The 15,192-nt window shown below is 36.7% G+C and overlaps 1 protein-coding gene across 3 annotated transcripts in view; it reads left to right on the plus strand.

Annotated features, from left to right (window-relative positions):
- Positions 1 to 790: 790 nt before the first annotated feature.
- Positions 791 to 15,192, plus strand: part of ZNF385B (zinc finger protein 385B) — a 318,788-nt gene continuing 304,386 nt past the window's right edge. For all 3 annotated transcript variants that reach the window (XM_047085894.1, XM_047085895.1, XM_047085896.1), the window contains exon 1: positions 791 to 1,106. In XM_047085894.1, the coding sequence (XP_046941850.1) occupies positions 791 to 1,106 (316 nt within the window). The remainder of the gene's footprint in view (positions 1,107 to 15,192) is intronic.

The raw sequence follows: 15,192 nt of genomic DNA on the forward strand, positions 1-15,192 counted from the left end.
TTTTATTTCAGATGTTCTGCATTTCAACCTCATCAAAAATTAAATTGATATTTATGGGCTAATCTGGAAACCTAAATACAATTTGTTTCACTACAACTGTAAGAAAGCATGTTCAAATTCCCATTGGCTGACTTATAAAGGGGCTTTTGGAACACAACCTAATGTAAGTTGCAGACATACTATGTTTTAATCTTTGTTATTCAGCTCCTCCCCTGGTTAGGGTATGTGACTGTTGGCAGGTGCGCATGTATTATATATACTTTTGTGTCTATACATACCCTTTTTCACAGTTCCGGGTTCATAATATTTATTCTTTCCTCCAAAAGGTATTTAAGTGCCTGTTATTTAAACAGTACAGTTCTAGGCCTAGGGGACATCAGAAATGAAGTTACTTCCCTCATAGATCAAATTGCACAACTATGTATGAAATGCATACCTATACTCTGAAGGACAGTCACTATATGAGCTGAAAACCGGGTCTGATGGGTTGCCTGGAGATGGTATTCTTCCAGCTAAGATTAAGCGGTGGGCAGGAGTTAAAAGGGCAAAGGAATTGAGAGATGGAAGGAGGGTGGGTCAGGAATGAAGTAGGAAGCACTACAGACAGAAAAAAATGTCCAAAGACCATATTTGTTCAATCAGTTAGCTGTGATGACTTTTTCAAAGAGCATCCATTGAGCAGCTGGGAGACTTTTAGCTGAAGCCATATCATGAAAATTAATTGTAATCGTACTAGAAAATCAGAAAGCATATATTTTGCAAGCACTTGTACTTTTTTTAAATTTCAGGTATGAAGTACTCATTAAGCCCTAACAACTACCCTGAAGATGGTATTATGAATATGGCAACTTTTCTACGGGGCTTTGAAGAAAAGGGGTTAAAGAATGACAGGCCTGAGGACCAGTTGAGTAAAGAGAAAAAGAAAATTCTGTTCTCCTTCTGTGAGGTGTGCAACATCCAGCTGAACTCCGCAGCCCAGGCCCAGGTCCATTACAACGGTAAATCCCACCGCAAACGAGTCAAGCAGCTGAGTGATGGGCAGCCCCCACCACCAGCCCAGGGCTCTGGGCAGCTGCTGGCCAGCCCCAGCACCAACACCAGCGCAGGTAGGTGGAAAGGCCCAGGGGTTCCATGTGCTATTGGGAGAGATGCCGCTGTTCTAGAGAGTGAAGGATTTAGAACAAGACCTCTTTCACCATGAAACTACCACCACAATAACCTGTATTCTTTTCCCCACAGGTAATTCCAAGAGCTGTTTGTTACTTCTCAGTGAGTGTGTGTGTGTGTGTGTGTGTGTGTGTGTATAAAATTCATATATATCAGATACAAACATTACACACACACTCACACACACTTTGTGTATTGGATTGTAGACTTGGTCCTTATTCCCATAGTGTGTGAACATTTCCTAATGTATTTTGAAATGTGTTTAAAATAGATCAGTGATGTCAGTTTTTTGTTCCCCTTCTCTGCAAAATTAGGCTTTCTTGGGTTTCCTTCATCTGCTTTCTGTAGGGTAGCGTACTACTTGATAGTACATAAAAAGCTACAGCTTTATTTATAACATCCCGTGGTGCAGAAAAGGAGCATTAATCTTGAGTGTGAGACATGTTATATTCTTTTAGGGAGCTGGCAGCAACATGCCAGTGGTGTTCTAACAATAGGAACAGGCATTGCCAAAACCAACAAGGCTTACCTCTGAGCTCTGGCCTACTGCAAGCACCTTCTTGCCTCACCTCTTACCTCTCACCCTGTCCTGTAGGCTGGGTAGAGGCAGAAGCTTAGGAATTTTCACATTTCCTGCATCTGTCCTGAATCTGAGAAACGTTCTTTCAAATCCTTTATCTTAGGCAGCCCTTCCTCTTCCACACTGCTGGTCATTGGGTATCTTCACTCGGACACAACTAAAGAAAATGTGAAATTTACTCTTATCCGTGGTGAAGATCTGCACAAAAACGGGGCCTCCTACCCAGGTTTATGAGGGAGGTCAAGATAAGCGTCCTCGTAAGTGGAAGAGCTCCACATTCCATTCCAGCAAACTGTTCGTTCACCCTGCAGTGTTGATGATGCAGAGCAGCCGTTGGGTGGGATTTCACTCGGTGCTCTTACATGGTTTCTTACTTTGTGAAGTTATGCTGTGATCCGTATTCAGCTCCACTGAATGTTGTGTGTGTGCTATAAAGACATAATTTTTATATTTAAAGCTGAACCTAACTACTTCTTTATACTTCTTGAATTTCATTAAATTATTTTCCCCAGTCAATACTTAGTGTGCGGTGAGAGAACTTAAAGGAACTTTGAGGATATGACACACATATTCATGATGATAGTAGAAAATTACTTTTCCATTGTGTCTTTATTATATGATAATATAAGTATTAGATGCATTAATATATCTGTATTTGCATATTGAAATAGAGTTGGTGTCAGGTTGAAAACCGATTTATTGTCTTATGTCTGAGTCAGAGAGCAAATAGCCCCGAGTAAAGATTTGAATCCTGTCTGTTAGAACCCAAACATCTATGCCTAGATTGAGGTAACCTGTGACTTCTAATTAGTGATAGTAGCTAACATTAACTGATCATATTTTAAGGGACATGTTTTGGTCCTTTATAGGAATTTTCTCCTTTAATCTTTTCATTAACCTTGAAGTAGTTACTACGATTATCCCCAATTTTCAGACTAGGAATGGAGAGGAAATAATTTGGCATGGAAATGGAAGATGGAGAGTTCCAACCATATTTAATTAATTAGTAGTGAAGCTGTTATTCTTTGTCACTATTTTGCTGCCATTTTCTGCCATGCAGTAACACTCAGGTTAATGTCAGACCTATGTGTTTGGTCTATTTGTGGTCACAAATGGTTGCTATCATGTGGCATACTATCTCACTTTGATGGGTTTTGAAATTAGGCATGTAAAGCTCCGACTCATGAGTTTCTCCATGCTAATGAAATTAGCTGACATGAATAAATTTAGCTAAGACATACCCAGGATATTATGGATGTATTCTATTAGTAAAATATAGTTCATCATCTAATATAAGACAATATTAGTATATGGGAAGATGGGTAAGAAAATGAGTCAGCTTTTCAAGTTTTACATTAGATGTAAAGGGCAATTTTCATATACTGATAATATAGTCAATTATCCATTGTCAGAAGATGGGTTTAGCATATGATGAAGACAAGTCAGTTGATGTCTGGAAGTGGTTAACATTAATCCTCCCATTTGAAAAAAATAGTAGGTATTACAATATTTTTCTCTCTTTGAAACAGAAATTAAACATAGATGTGTGTACAAAGATTCTCATGGCACGATTTATAATTCCAAAATATTAGGTGTATCCTGAATGTCCAATAGAAGAAAGGTTACATACATTATAGTACATTTATAAGATGAATGATAGAAACTATAGGCATTAAAAATTATATTTGGGAGGCATCTGGGTGGCTTGGTCAGTTAAGCATCTGATTCAATTTCAGTCCAGGTCATGATCTAATGGTTTGTGAGTTCAAGCCCCGTGTCGGGCTCCACATTAAGAATGTGGAGCCTTCTTGGGATTTTCTCTCTCCCTCTCTCTCTGCCCCTCCCCTGCTCTCACCCTCACTCTCAAAATAAATAAACATTAAGAAATTATATATATATATATATATATTTTTTTTTAAGAAATTATTTTTTTGAAGAATACCTAATGACAGGAGAATCTGTCCACGATCTCATGCTAAGTGAAACAGCAGGCACTAAAGTGGACTGTGCCTTAGTGCTGTGTGTGTGCCTGTACACTTATCTACTATTTAGAGTCTCAACTCACTGAGGAACAAGACTGTCATGCTTTTATTTTTTCCAGTCACTTTCTTTAGTTTTGATCTATCAAACATCTGTTTCCTGCTGGATAGCAGTTCCCTTAACACTTTCTCAGCCCATAACTTCTCACTTTTGAATATTCAGAAGTATTCTGACTTGAATGATTCAGCTCTATTTATATAAAAAAAAATCCATGTCAGAGTTGGATTAAGATTTGGCTAGATAGATCCTGGAGTTTAGAATGGAGCATGGGATACAGTTAGCCTCCAGCCTCCCATGCTTTGGCCTGTCCTTCTCCCTAGGTAGGGATGGATGGGTGGAGGTGGCCTTACCTAACAGCCTTGGCAAGGTTGCAGTGCTGTTCTTGGTAGGGGATTACTATTCTGTTTGTGTCTGTGGGTCACAAGTGCTCCTAATGGCCCCTCTGGATGAAGAACTCCCCCAAAGTATCCCTTAGGCATTGGGAATCCCTGAAATTTAGTTGCATCTCCTGGCTTACCCCCACATTGTAGCAAAAGACTCCATTCCTCAATTGTGTGTGCTTTTTTCTCCCACATTGTGGCAGTCCTGGTGAGACTGTGTCCTCTCTTCTTATCTAGGTACTTATCAACTCTTAGGGCTTGAGGGAATGTGCAAAATACATCTGACAACTAACATTCCTCTTCAAAACCTGGAGCTCCTGGGGCACAGGCAGGTAGAAGTGGAGTGGGGTGTGGGGGACTCCACATTTTTCTTGCCTGCTCAGGTAGCACAGGGGAGACTTGGAAGTCCACTGACAAAGAAGACACATAATCAAGGAACAAAGAGTCACTCTCTCTTTTCGCCCATTGCTTGGCTTTGGGGAGTGTTGTGGGCTAAATTTTGTCCCTCTGGAAAAAAAAAAAAAGATATGTTGGAATCCTAATCATCAGCACTTCAGAATTTGTAAGATTGGGACTTTGCAAAGTAAATTAAAATGAAATTTTTAGGGTTAGGTTGACCCTAATTCAATATGATTGATATCCTTGTAAAAAGGGGAAATTTGGACTTACAGACATACAAAAAGAAATGATGTAAAGAGACACAGGGAGAAGACAGCCATCTACAAATCAAGGAGAGAGATCTGAAATCAGTCCTTCTCTCAGAGTTTCCGGAAAGAACCAACCCTGCCACACCTTAAACCTGGACTGCCTGAACTGTGAGATGATGTATCTCTATTGTTAGGCTACTCAGTTTGTGGTGCTTTTGTTACAGCAGCCCTAACAGACTGGTACACAGAGGAAAGTGGTAGCTCATCTTCCCCACAAAGGAGAAGGGATGTTATAGTAGAGGTAGCCTTCCCAAGATCTGTCTGTTTCAGAGGTAACTTTGCCTCCTGTCAGTCAGTCTCATTATAGTGTAGGGGTTGGCAGGGGTGAGCATGGGGTCCACAGTGTGGTGGTTGAGACTTAAGCCATTTCTCTGGGTAAGAAGTGACTAACCCCTAACCACGGGCAGTTCTTTCACTAAACTTAGAATTCAAACCATTAAATCTCAGCTTCTGGAAGAATAGGAAGACTCTTAGAGTGCAGCTAAAACCATTTGTGTGTGTGTGTGTGTGTGTGTGTGTGTGTGTGAATGTACCAATGTAGTTTTTTTTTCCTGAGCGAGGAAATCATTATGAGTAGTAGCAAGATCCCTTTCCCAACACTGTTGTTGGTCAAATATTGTAAGAACACTCTGGCTACATAAGGGAGAAACAGGTAATGCGAAGAGAGCTTAGATAACTTAGTCTGCATGGGAAGGATCCTTACTCCTTTCCCCATCTAGTCCCAAGCGGTGGGTGGAAATAACAGAAACCACAGATTAGTCTTGGATCCAGAGAAAGTAGTCTGATGCCTCAGAGGCTCCAGAGAGACAGTAAGACAATGGTATTTCTGGCCCCTAGCAAGGGGCAAATAGAACTGAAGCATTCTTCTGATTTCCTATGGGCTTAGTGAGTACACAGGCTCCTGAGTGAACCTGGGAACTACAGAGGGGCATCTGAGAAGAGCGGGGATGCAGTTTTTCCTGCAGCCTGGATTAGACCCAGGAAGAGACAATGTTTAAATCTGAGGACAGGAAAAAATTATGTCCCAGGTCAAAGGCAGTCAGGCAGGAAGAATTCCTTCTTACTCAGGGAGGGTTAGGGTTAGGGTTAGGGTTAAGGTTAGGGTTAGGGTTAGGGTTAGGAAAAAATTATGTCCCAGGTCAAAGGCAGTCAGGCAGGAAGAATTCCTTCTTACTCAGGGAGGATCAGCCTTTTGTTCTATTCAGGCCTGCAACTGACTGGGTGAGGCCTGCCCACATTAGGGAGAACAATCTGCTTTACTCAGTTTATATATTTAAATGTGAGACCAATCCAAAATTCACAGAAGCACCCAAAATAACATTTGACCAAATATCTGGACACCACATAGCCCAGTCTGGGTTTGACACATAAAATTAATCCTCACACTGTCATTTTCCTAAGTTGTATAAATCATATTTGATGATTAAAACAAAAATTATAATTCATCTGATACTCAAGACAATGATATTTAACAGTAGGGAAATGTAAGGGACCCAAATATAAGTAAGGTATCTATATTTCATTTGAAGTATTTAAATCGTAATGCCAAGAGATTGTGATAAGTATGTATATTGTAATATCTACAACAACTATTCTGAAAGCTTTACAAAGATACACAATCAAAAAGAATATAAGTAAATCAAGATGGAGTACTACAAAAACTTTCAAGTAACTCCCAGAACAAGAAAAGATAAACATAGAAATGAGAACCAGAGGAAACAAATAATAAATGGGGCACTGAATAACGTATTAACAATTACCTTACGTGTAAATGGTCCAAATATAATAAGCAAAAGACAGAGATTTTCAGAGAAGATTGAAAAAATTACCCAGTTATATGCTGCCAACAAGAAACTCACTGTACAATGATATAGGTAGGTGGAAAGTAAAAATATGGAAAAGAATATGTCATGCAAACAGTAATAAAAATTAAAAAGGCGTGAGTATCTATTAATTTATGGTAAGATAGACTTCAGAACAAGGAATGTTATTAGAGACAAAGAGAGACATTGCATTATGATAAAAGGTTCAGTCCACCTGGAAGACATGATGATTCTAAATGTTCATGTACCAGTTATGGCTGAAGACTACAGCAATTCTCTCTCTATAATAGAATTACTAGACCAAAAAATCATCAAGGATATAGAAAATCTGAACAATATCATAAGGCATCAGGATTTAACTAATTTATTTTGAACTCCACCCCTCAACAGTAGAACATGTATTTTTTTCAAGTGCCCATGGAACATTCACTGTGATACCATATTCTAGGCCAGAAGACAAACCTTAACACATTTAAAGGAATTATAGTCATACACAGTATGATTACAATATGTCTGACCATAATGAAATTAAACTAGAAATTGATAATAGAAAACCAACAGGAAAATAGCATATCTCTTAATCCATGAATCAAAGAATAAAACTCAAAGGAAATAAAAAAATACATAGAGTAGATGAAAATGGAAAAATGACATATCAAATTATGTGGGAAGTAACTAAAACAGTGCTGAGAAGAAAATTTATAGCATTAAATGCTTATATTTGAAATGAGAAAAGGTCTCCAATAAATAAGTCTCTGCATTAAGAAGCTAGAAGAGAAAAAGTAAACCTAAAACAAGCAGAAGGAAGAAAATAATAGTGCAGAGATATCTGAAGTTGAAAACAGAAAAACAATAGAGAAAAATCAATGAAACAAAAAGCTGTTTCTTTGGGGGAAAAAAAAATCAATGAAATTTATAAGCCCCTAGCAATACTGACAAAGATTAAAAAGAAAGAAGACACAACCAATATAGGTGATATTACGATAGAACTTGCATCAATTAAAAAAGTAATAAGAAAATACTACAAACTATATTCAGAAATTTGGTAACTTAGAAGAATGCATTATAAAGCTCCCCCAAAAGAACTTTCTAGATCCACAGGATTTTACTAGAGAATTGTGCCATGCATTTAAAGAGCACCAATTTTGGGGCACCTGGATGGCTCAGTCGGTTAAGCCTGATTTTGGGTCAGGACATGATCTCATGGTTCATGAATTTGAGCCCCACATCAGGCACTGCTGACAGTGTGGAACATGCTTGGAATTCTCTCTCCCCCCCCCTTTCTGCTCATGCTCTCTCTTTCAAAATAAATAAAACTACAAAAAAAAAGGTTTAAAGAACACCAATTTTATCATTTCTTCCAGGAAATAGAAGAGGAGGAAAGACTCTCCAACTAACTTTATGAGGTTATTATTACCCTGATACCAAAATCAGACGAAGACAATATATTAAAAAAAAAAAGCTACAGACTAATCTTTCATGAACTTAGACTCAAATTCTCAATAAAATATAAACAAACCAAACCCAGTAATGTATAAAAAGAATTTTACACCATGACCAAGTTAGATTTAGTCCAGATTTGTAAGACTGGTTCAACAATTTGAGAATCAGTAGTATAAAACATCAACAGCTAAAGAAGAAAAATCATATGATCATATCAGTTGACGAAGTAAAAGAATTTGAGAAAACTCAACACTCATTTAAGATAAAAACTCTCAGCAAGTTAGGAATAGAGAGAAATTACCTCAGTTTAATAAAGAGCACTACAAAAAGCCAATAGCTAGCATCATACTTAATGGTGAAAGACTGAATGCTTTACCCTAACTAAGATCAAGAGCAAGATAAGGGTGAACAACCTAGAAGAACTGGATAAATCCCTAGAAACTTACAATCTTCCAAAATCAAATCCGGAAGAAATAAAATATTTGAACAGGCAAATTACTGGCAGTGAAATTGAATCAGTAATCAAAAAGCTCCCAACAAGCAAAGGTCCAGGACCAGCTGTCTTCACAGGTGAATTCTACCAAACATTTAAAGAACAGTTAATATTTAATCTTCTCAAACTATTACAAAACATTGAAGAGGAAGGAAAACTTTCAAATTCGTCCTATGAGACATGCATTATCCTGATACCAAAACCAGATAAACACACTACAAAAAAAAGAGAGCTACGGCCAATATCTCTGATGAACATAGATGCAGAAATCCTCAACAAAATGTTAGCAAAATGAATCCAACAATATATATTTAAAAAAATCATTCACCATGACCAAGTGGGATTTATTCCTGGGTTGCAAGACTGGTTCAATATTTGCAAATGTAATCAATATGATACATCACATCAAAAAGAGAAAATATTAAAAAAATTATGATCATTTCAGTAAATGCAGAAAAAGTATTTGACAATGTACAACATCCATTCATAATAAAAACCTTCAATAAAATAGGGTTAGAGAGAACATACCTCAACACAATAAAGTCCATATATGAAAAACCCTCAGCTGATATCATACTCAATTGGGAAAAACTGAGAGCCTTCTTCCTAAGATCAGGAACAAGACAAGGATTTGCACTACTTTTATTCAACATAGTACTGGAAATCTTAGCCACAGCAAACAAAAGAAAGGAATAAAAGACATTCAAATAGGTAAGGAAGAAGTAAAATTTTCACTATTTGCACATAAGATGAGAAAACCCTAAAGACTTTACTCAGTTTATATATTTAAATGTATAAAAGCTACTAGAGCTGATAGAACTGGTAAATGAATTCAGGAAGGTCACAGAATACAAAAATCAATGTACAGAAATCCCTTGTACTTCTATGCACTAATAATGAAACAACAGAAAGATTAAGAAACAATCCCATTTACTATTACACAAAAATAATAAAATACCTATAAATAAACTTAACCAAGCTTATAGTCTGAAAACTGGTTAATACTGATGAAAGAAATTCAAGATGACAGAAACAAATGGAAAGATATTCCATGCTCATGAATAGGAAGAACAAATATTGAAATGTCCATATTGCCCAAAGCAATGTATCTATTTAATGTAATCCCTATCAAAATACAAACAGCATTTTTCACACAACTAGAACAAATAATAGTAAAATCTGTATGGAACCACAAAAGACCCTGAATAACCAAAACAATTTTGAGGAAGAAAAACGAAACTGGAGGCATCACAATTCCAGATTTCAAATTACATTACAAAGCTGTAGTAATCAAAACAGCATGGTACTGGCACAAAAATAGACACATGGATCAATGGAACAAGATAGAAAGCTCAGAAACAAACCCATGATTATATGTTGAATTAGTCTCCAACAGAAGAAGCAAGGATATACAATGGGAAAAAGAAAATAAGTATCTTTAACAAATGGTGTTGGGAAAATTGAACAACATGCAAAAGAATGAAACTGGACCACTTTCTTACATCACACACAAAAATAAACTCAAAATCAATTAAAGATGTAAATGGGAGACCTGAAACCATAAAAATACTAGAAGAGATTACAGGCAGTAATGTCTCTGACATCATCCATAGCAACATTTTTCTAGATATGTCTCCTAAGGCAAGGGAAATAAAAGCAAAAATAAACTATTGGGATTTCATCAAAATAAAAAGCTTCTGCACAGTGGAGAAAACGATCAACAAAACTGAAAGACAACCTACTGAATGGGAGAAGATATTTGAAAATGACATATCTGATAAAGGGTTAGAATCCAAAATATATAAAGAACTTACACAACTCAACACCCAAAAAAACAACCCAATTAAAAACTGGGCAGAAGACATGAACAGAAATTTCTCCAGAAAAAAACCTACAGATGGCCAACAGACACATGGAAAGATGCTCAACATCACTCATTATCATGGAAATGCAAATCAAAACTACAACGAGATATCACTACACACCTGTCAGAATGGCTAAAATAAAAAATACAAGAAACTACAAGTGTTGGCATGGATATGGAGAGAAAGGAACCCTTTTAACTATTGTGGGGAAGGCAAACTGATGCAGCCACTGTGGAAAACAGTATGGAGATTCTTCAAAAAGTTAAAAGTATAACTACCCTATGATCCAGTAATCATTCTATTAGGTATTTACCCAAACAATACAAAAACACTAATTTGAAAGGATATATGCACCCCCATGTTTATTACAACATTATTTACAATAGCCAAATTATGGAAACAGCCCAAGTGTCCATTGATAGATGAATGACTAAAGAAGATGTGGTACCATGGAATATTATTCAGCCAAAAAAGAATGAAATCTTGCCATTTGTAATAGCATGGATGGAGTTAGAGAGTATAATGCTAAGTAAAATGAGTCAGAGAATTACAAGTACAATGATTTCACGCAAATGTGGAATTTAAGAAACAAAACGAAGAAAAGAAGAGACAAACCAAGAAACAGATGAACAAACTGATGGTTACAGAGGGGAGGTGGGTAAAGGGATAGGTGAAATAGGTGTTGGGGATTAAAGAGTACACTTACCATGATGAGCACTGAGCAATGTATAGAATTGTTGAATTAGTATATTTTACACCTGAAATTAATATAGCACTGTATGTTAATTATACTGGAATTAACTTTTTGAAACTGACAAAATTAAAAAAGAGCAAGATAAGGGTGTCCATTCTCATCTCATTCAACACAGTACTGGAAATTCTAATCACCATAATAAGGCAAGCATAAATAAATAAAAGGTGTACATATTGGAAAGGAAGACATAAGACTGTCTCACTTCAGATGACATTATGGTCTATATATATCAATCCTAAAGAGTCTATGAAAGAATTCCTAAAACTATTAAGTGAGTTTAGCAGGATTTCAGAATAGAGAATCAACATGCAAAAATCAATTTCATCTTTATATACTAAAAATAAACATATGGAAACTGAAATTTAAACACAATATCATAATCACATCTAGTAAAACAAAATACTTAGATTTACAGTTTAAAGATATAAAGGATCTATATGCTGAAAATTACAAAATGTTGAGAAAAGATGTGAAGACCTAAGTAAATGGAGAAACATACCATATTCATGGATTGGAAAACTCAGCATAGTTAAGATATTAGCTCCCTAAATTAACCCATACATTTTATGCAATTCCTATCGAAACCCCCGGCAAAGTTTTTTGTAAACATAGACAAGCTTATTCCAAAATTATATGGAAGAACTCAGGTTCTAGAATAGCTAAATCTTGACAAAGAATAATAGAGCAGGAAAAATCTATACCCAATATCAAGGCTTACTGTATGGCTAAAGTAATCAAGACAGTGTTATTTTAAAAGAGGTATAGGTATAGATCAACAGAAAGAGCAACAGAACCCAGAAATGGATCTATACACTTATGCTCAATTGATTTTTGACAGAGGTGCAAGAGCATTAGAATGGAGGAAAGATAGCTTTTTCAACAAATGTTGCTGGAGCAATTGGATATCCATAGATGAAAAAAAAAAAAAAGAAAGAAATTTCACCTAAATTTATGCCATATACAAAAATTAAACCACAGTGTGTCACAGATTTGCATATAAAACATAAAAATATAAAAATTCTAAAGGAAAAAATAGAAGAAAATATCTGGGACCTAAGGCTAGGCAAAAAGTTATGACTTAGCACCAAGAACATAATCCATAAGAGAAATATGGATCAACTGGACTTCATACAAAATTAAAAACTTGTGCTTTGTTAACTACCATGTGAAGAGGATGAAAATATAAGCTACAGGTGGTAAAGAATATTTGTAAGCCATATATTCAACATAGGACTAGTATCTAGAATATATAAAAAGTTCTCAAAATTCGACAGTAAAAAAAATCAATTATGAAATAGGCAAAAGATCAGAACAGAAATTTCACTGAAGAGCGTATACAGATGAAAAGATGTTCAACCTCATTAGTCATTGGGGAAATGCAATGTGATATCACAATAAGATTTTAATATGTATCTATGAGAATGGCTAAAGCAAGAAATAGTGACAACACCAATGTTGGCAAGGATGAGGAGAAAACGGATCACTCATACATTGCTAATGGAAGTGTAAAATGATATAGCCATTCTAGAAAATAGTTGGGAAGTTTCTTATAAAACGAAACATATATTTACCATTCAACCCAGCAATTGTACTCTTGGGAATTTATTCCAGGGAACTGAAATATATTCCCACAACAACCTGTATATGAATGTTTAGAGTAGCATTATTTGTAATAGTCATAAACTATAAACAACTCTATTAGTTTCCTGAGGCTTCTGTAACAAATGACCACAAATTTGGTCTCAGACAATAGAATATATTCTTTCAAATTTCTGGGGTCTAAAAGTCTGAATTTGGCAGTGCTGCATTAACCTTCAGGGGCACTACAGAGAATCAATTGCCTATATCCTCCACCCTCTAGTGACTGCCTGGGCAATCCTGGGCTTGAGGCTACACCGCTCCAATCTCTGCCTCTGTTTTCACATCATTTTCTCCTCTGTGTATCTGTGTCCTCTCCTCTTTGGTCTATTTACAATCTCCATCTACTTCTCTCTCATAAGGACACTTACAGTTGGATTTAGGAACCACTGAATAATTCAAGATTTTCTCATCTCAAAATCCTTAACTTACATCTGCAAAGCTCCTTTTTTTTCAGATAAGGTAATGTTCGCAGGTTTCCAGGATTGGTGTGGATATCTTTTGAGGGTGAAATGTTAAACTGTAGTACACCCATACTTGGAATACTACTCTATAATAAAAAGGAATGAACTACTGATGTACACAACAACTTGGAAGAAACTCTAGGGAATTATGGAGTGTGAAAAAAGTCAATCCCATAAGGTTACATACTGTATGATTCCATTGTGAAACATTTTTGAAATGACCAAGTTTTAGGAATGGAGAACATATTAGTGGGGTTAGGGATGGGGACAGATTTCAGGAGGTAAGTGGGTGTGATTATGAAAGAGGGATTATGAGGGATCCTGTGGTGGTGGTGATGTGAACCTACACAGGTGATAAACATACTCACAAAGGAATACAAGTAAAACTGGGGAAATCTGAGTAAGATTGGTAGATGGTATCCTTGTCAAGACTGTGATACTTTTCTGTAGGTTTACAAAATGTTACCATCAGTGGAAGGTGGAATGAGTTCAAGGGAACCCCTTGTATTATTTCATACAACTGCATGTGAATCTTTAATCATCTCAATAAAATTTCAGTTAAAAACTCATAATAAAGGTGACTACTAAATTACCCAGTCTTCTAGTAGCATTATTAGAGATGATAATGAACACAAATGTCGGGGTTTTGCTTTTTAAATATTTTCAGGTTGTCCACAGAGATTAATAAAACACAATGTCTTTTTCATAAGTGTCCAGATAGGTATCTAAACAAATGAATGACAATATGATATGCTAAGAATGATTATAGATCTATTTAAGATGCATTGGCACAAAGAAAGAAATGGTTAACTTTCCAGAGGTCAGGGACGGCTTCCCAGAAGAGGTGGTATTTGTGGTGAATATTCAAAGATGAGTTTCAGGTTATTCAAGGAAAAACAACATTCCAAATAGAAATGATGGCAATGTAAATGCACATAGGAACAAGCTAGAAATAGTTTATTATTGGAATGAAGTGTGATTAGATGAAAAGGAGGGAAGATTCCCTCAGGCAAAGTGGAAAGTAGGTAGAACAGTCGAGTCTTCTTTGTCCCATGGGAGCATAGGAAAAACGCAGCTGCCCAAACTCATCAAAAATTCAGGGGCAACTGCTGGAATTCAGGGTTCTGCTTAGTTCTTCTATACCACTCTGGTTTACAACAACCAGGAGCCCCTCCCCCCCCCAATCTAGTCCAGTTACCTCAGCTTGGTGTTGTTTTGTTTCCCTAGGATACCACATGACTATGCAGAGATTATTTTCCACAACCCATGAACAATTCCCTAAGTCCAGATAAAACTGACCACATTTCTTCTCTATGTAGATGGCTAGTGATGCTCACCTTGCCCTCTGCTGTCAAAGGCTGGGATCTATTCTTTATCATCAGTGCCTATAGCTGTGATATTTCCCCACCATTCCTATGCCATTTACCATTCTAATTCTCTGAGGGGGATTTGAACTTTAAAAATTGAAAGCAAGGGGCGCCTGGGTGGCGCAGTCGGTTAAGCGTCCGACTTCAGCCAGGTCACGATCTCGCGGTCCGTGAGTTCGAGCCCCGCGTCGGGCTCTGGGCTGATGGCTCAGAGCCTGGAGCCTGTTTCCGATTCTGTGTCTCCCTCTCTCTCTGCCCCTCCCCCGTTCATGCTCTGTCTCTCTCTCTGTCCCAAAAATAAATAAACGTTGAAAAAAAAATTAAAAAAAATAAAAAAATAAAAAAAATAAAAATTGAAAGCAATTGATGTGTGAATAACTGATTATCTAATTCAGTGGTTCTCAAATTTTAGCATGCATCAGAATCACCTGAAAGGTGTGTTAGAATGCAGATTGCTGGGCTCCATCCCTA

The sequence above is a fragment of the Lynx rufus genome, unplaced genomic scaffold (genome assembly GCF_022079265.1).
Source record: "Lynx rufus isolate CCGP_SWC_20201006 ecotype Redwood Valley unplaced genomic scaffold, mLynRuf1.p SCAF_2, whole genome shotgun sequence".
NCBI classification, from domain to species: domain Eukaryota; kingdom Metazoa; phylum Chordata; class Mammalia; order Carnivora; family Felidae; genus Lynx; species Lynx rufus.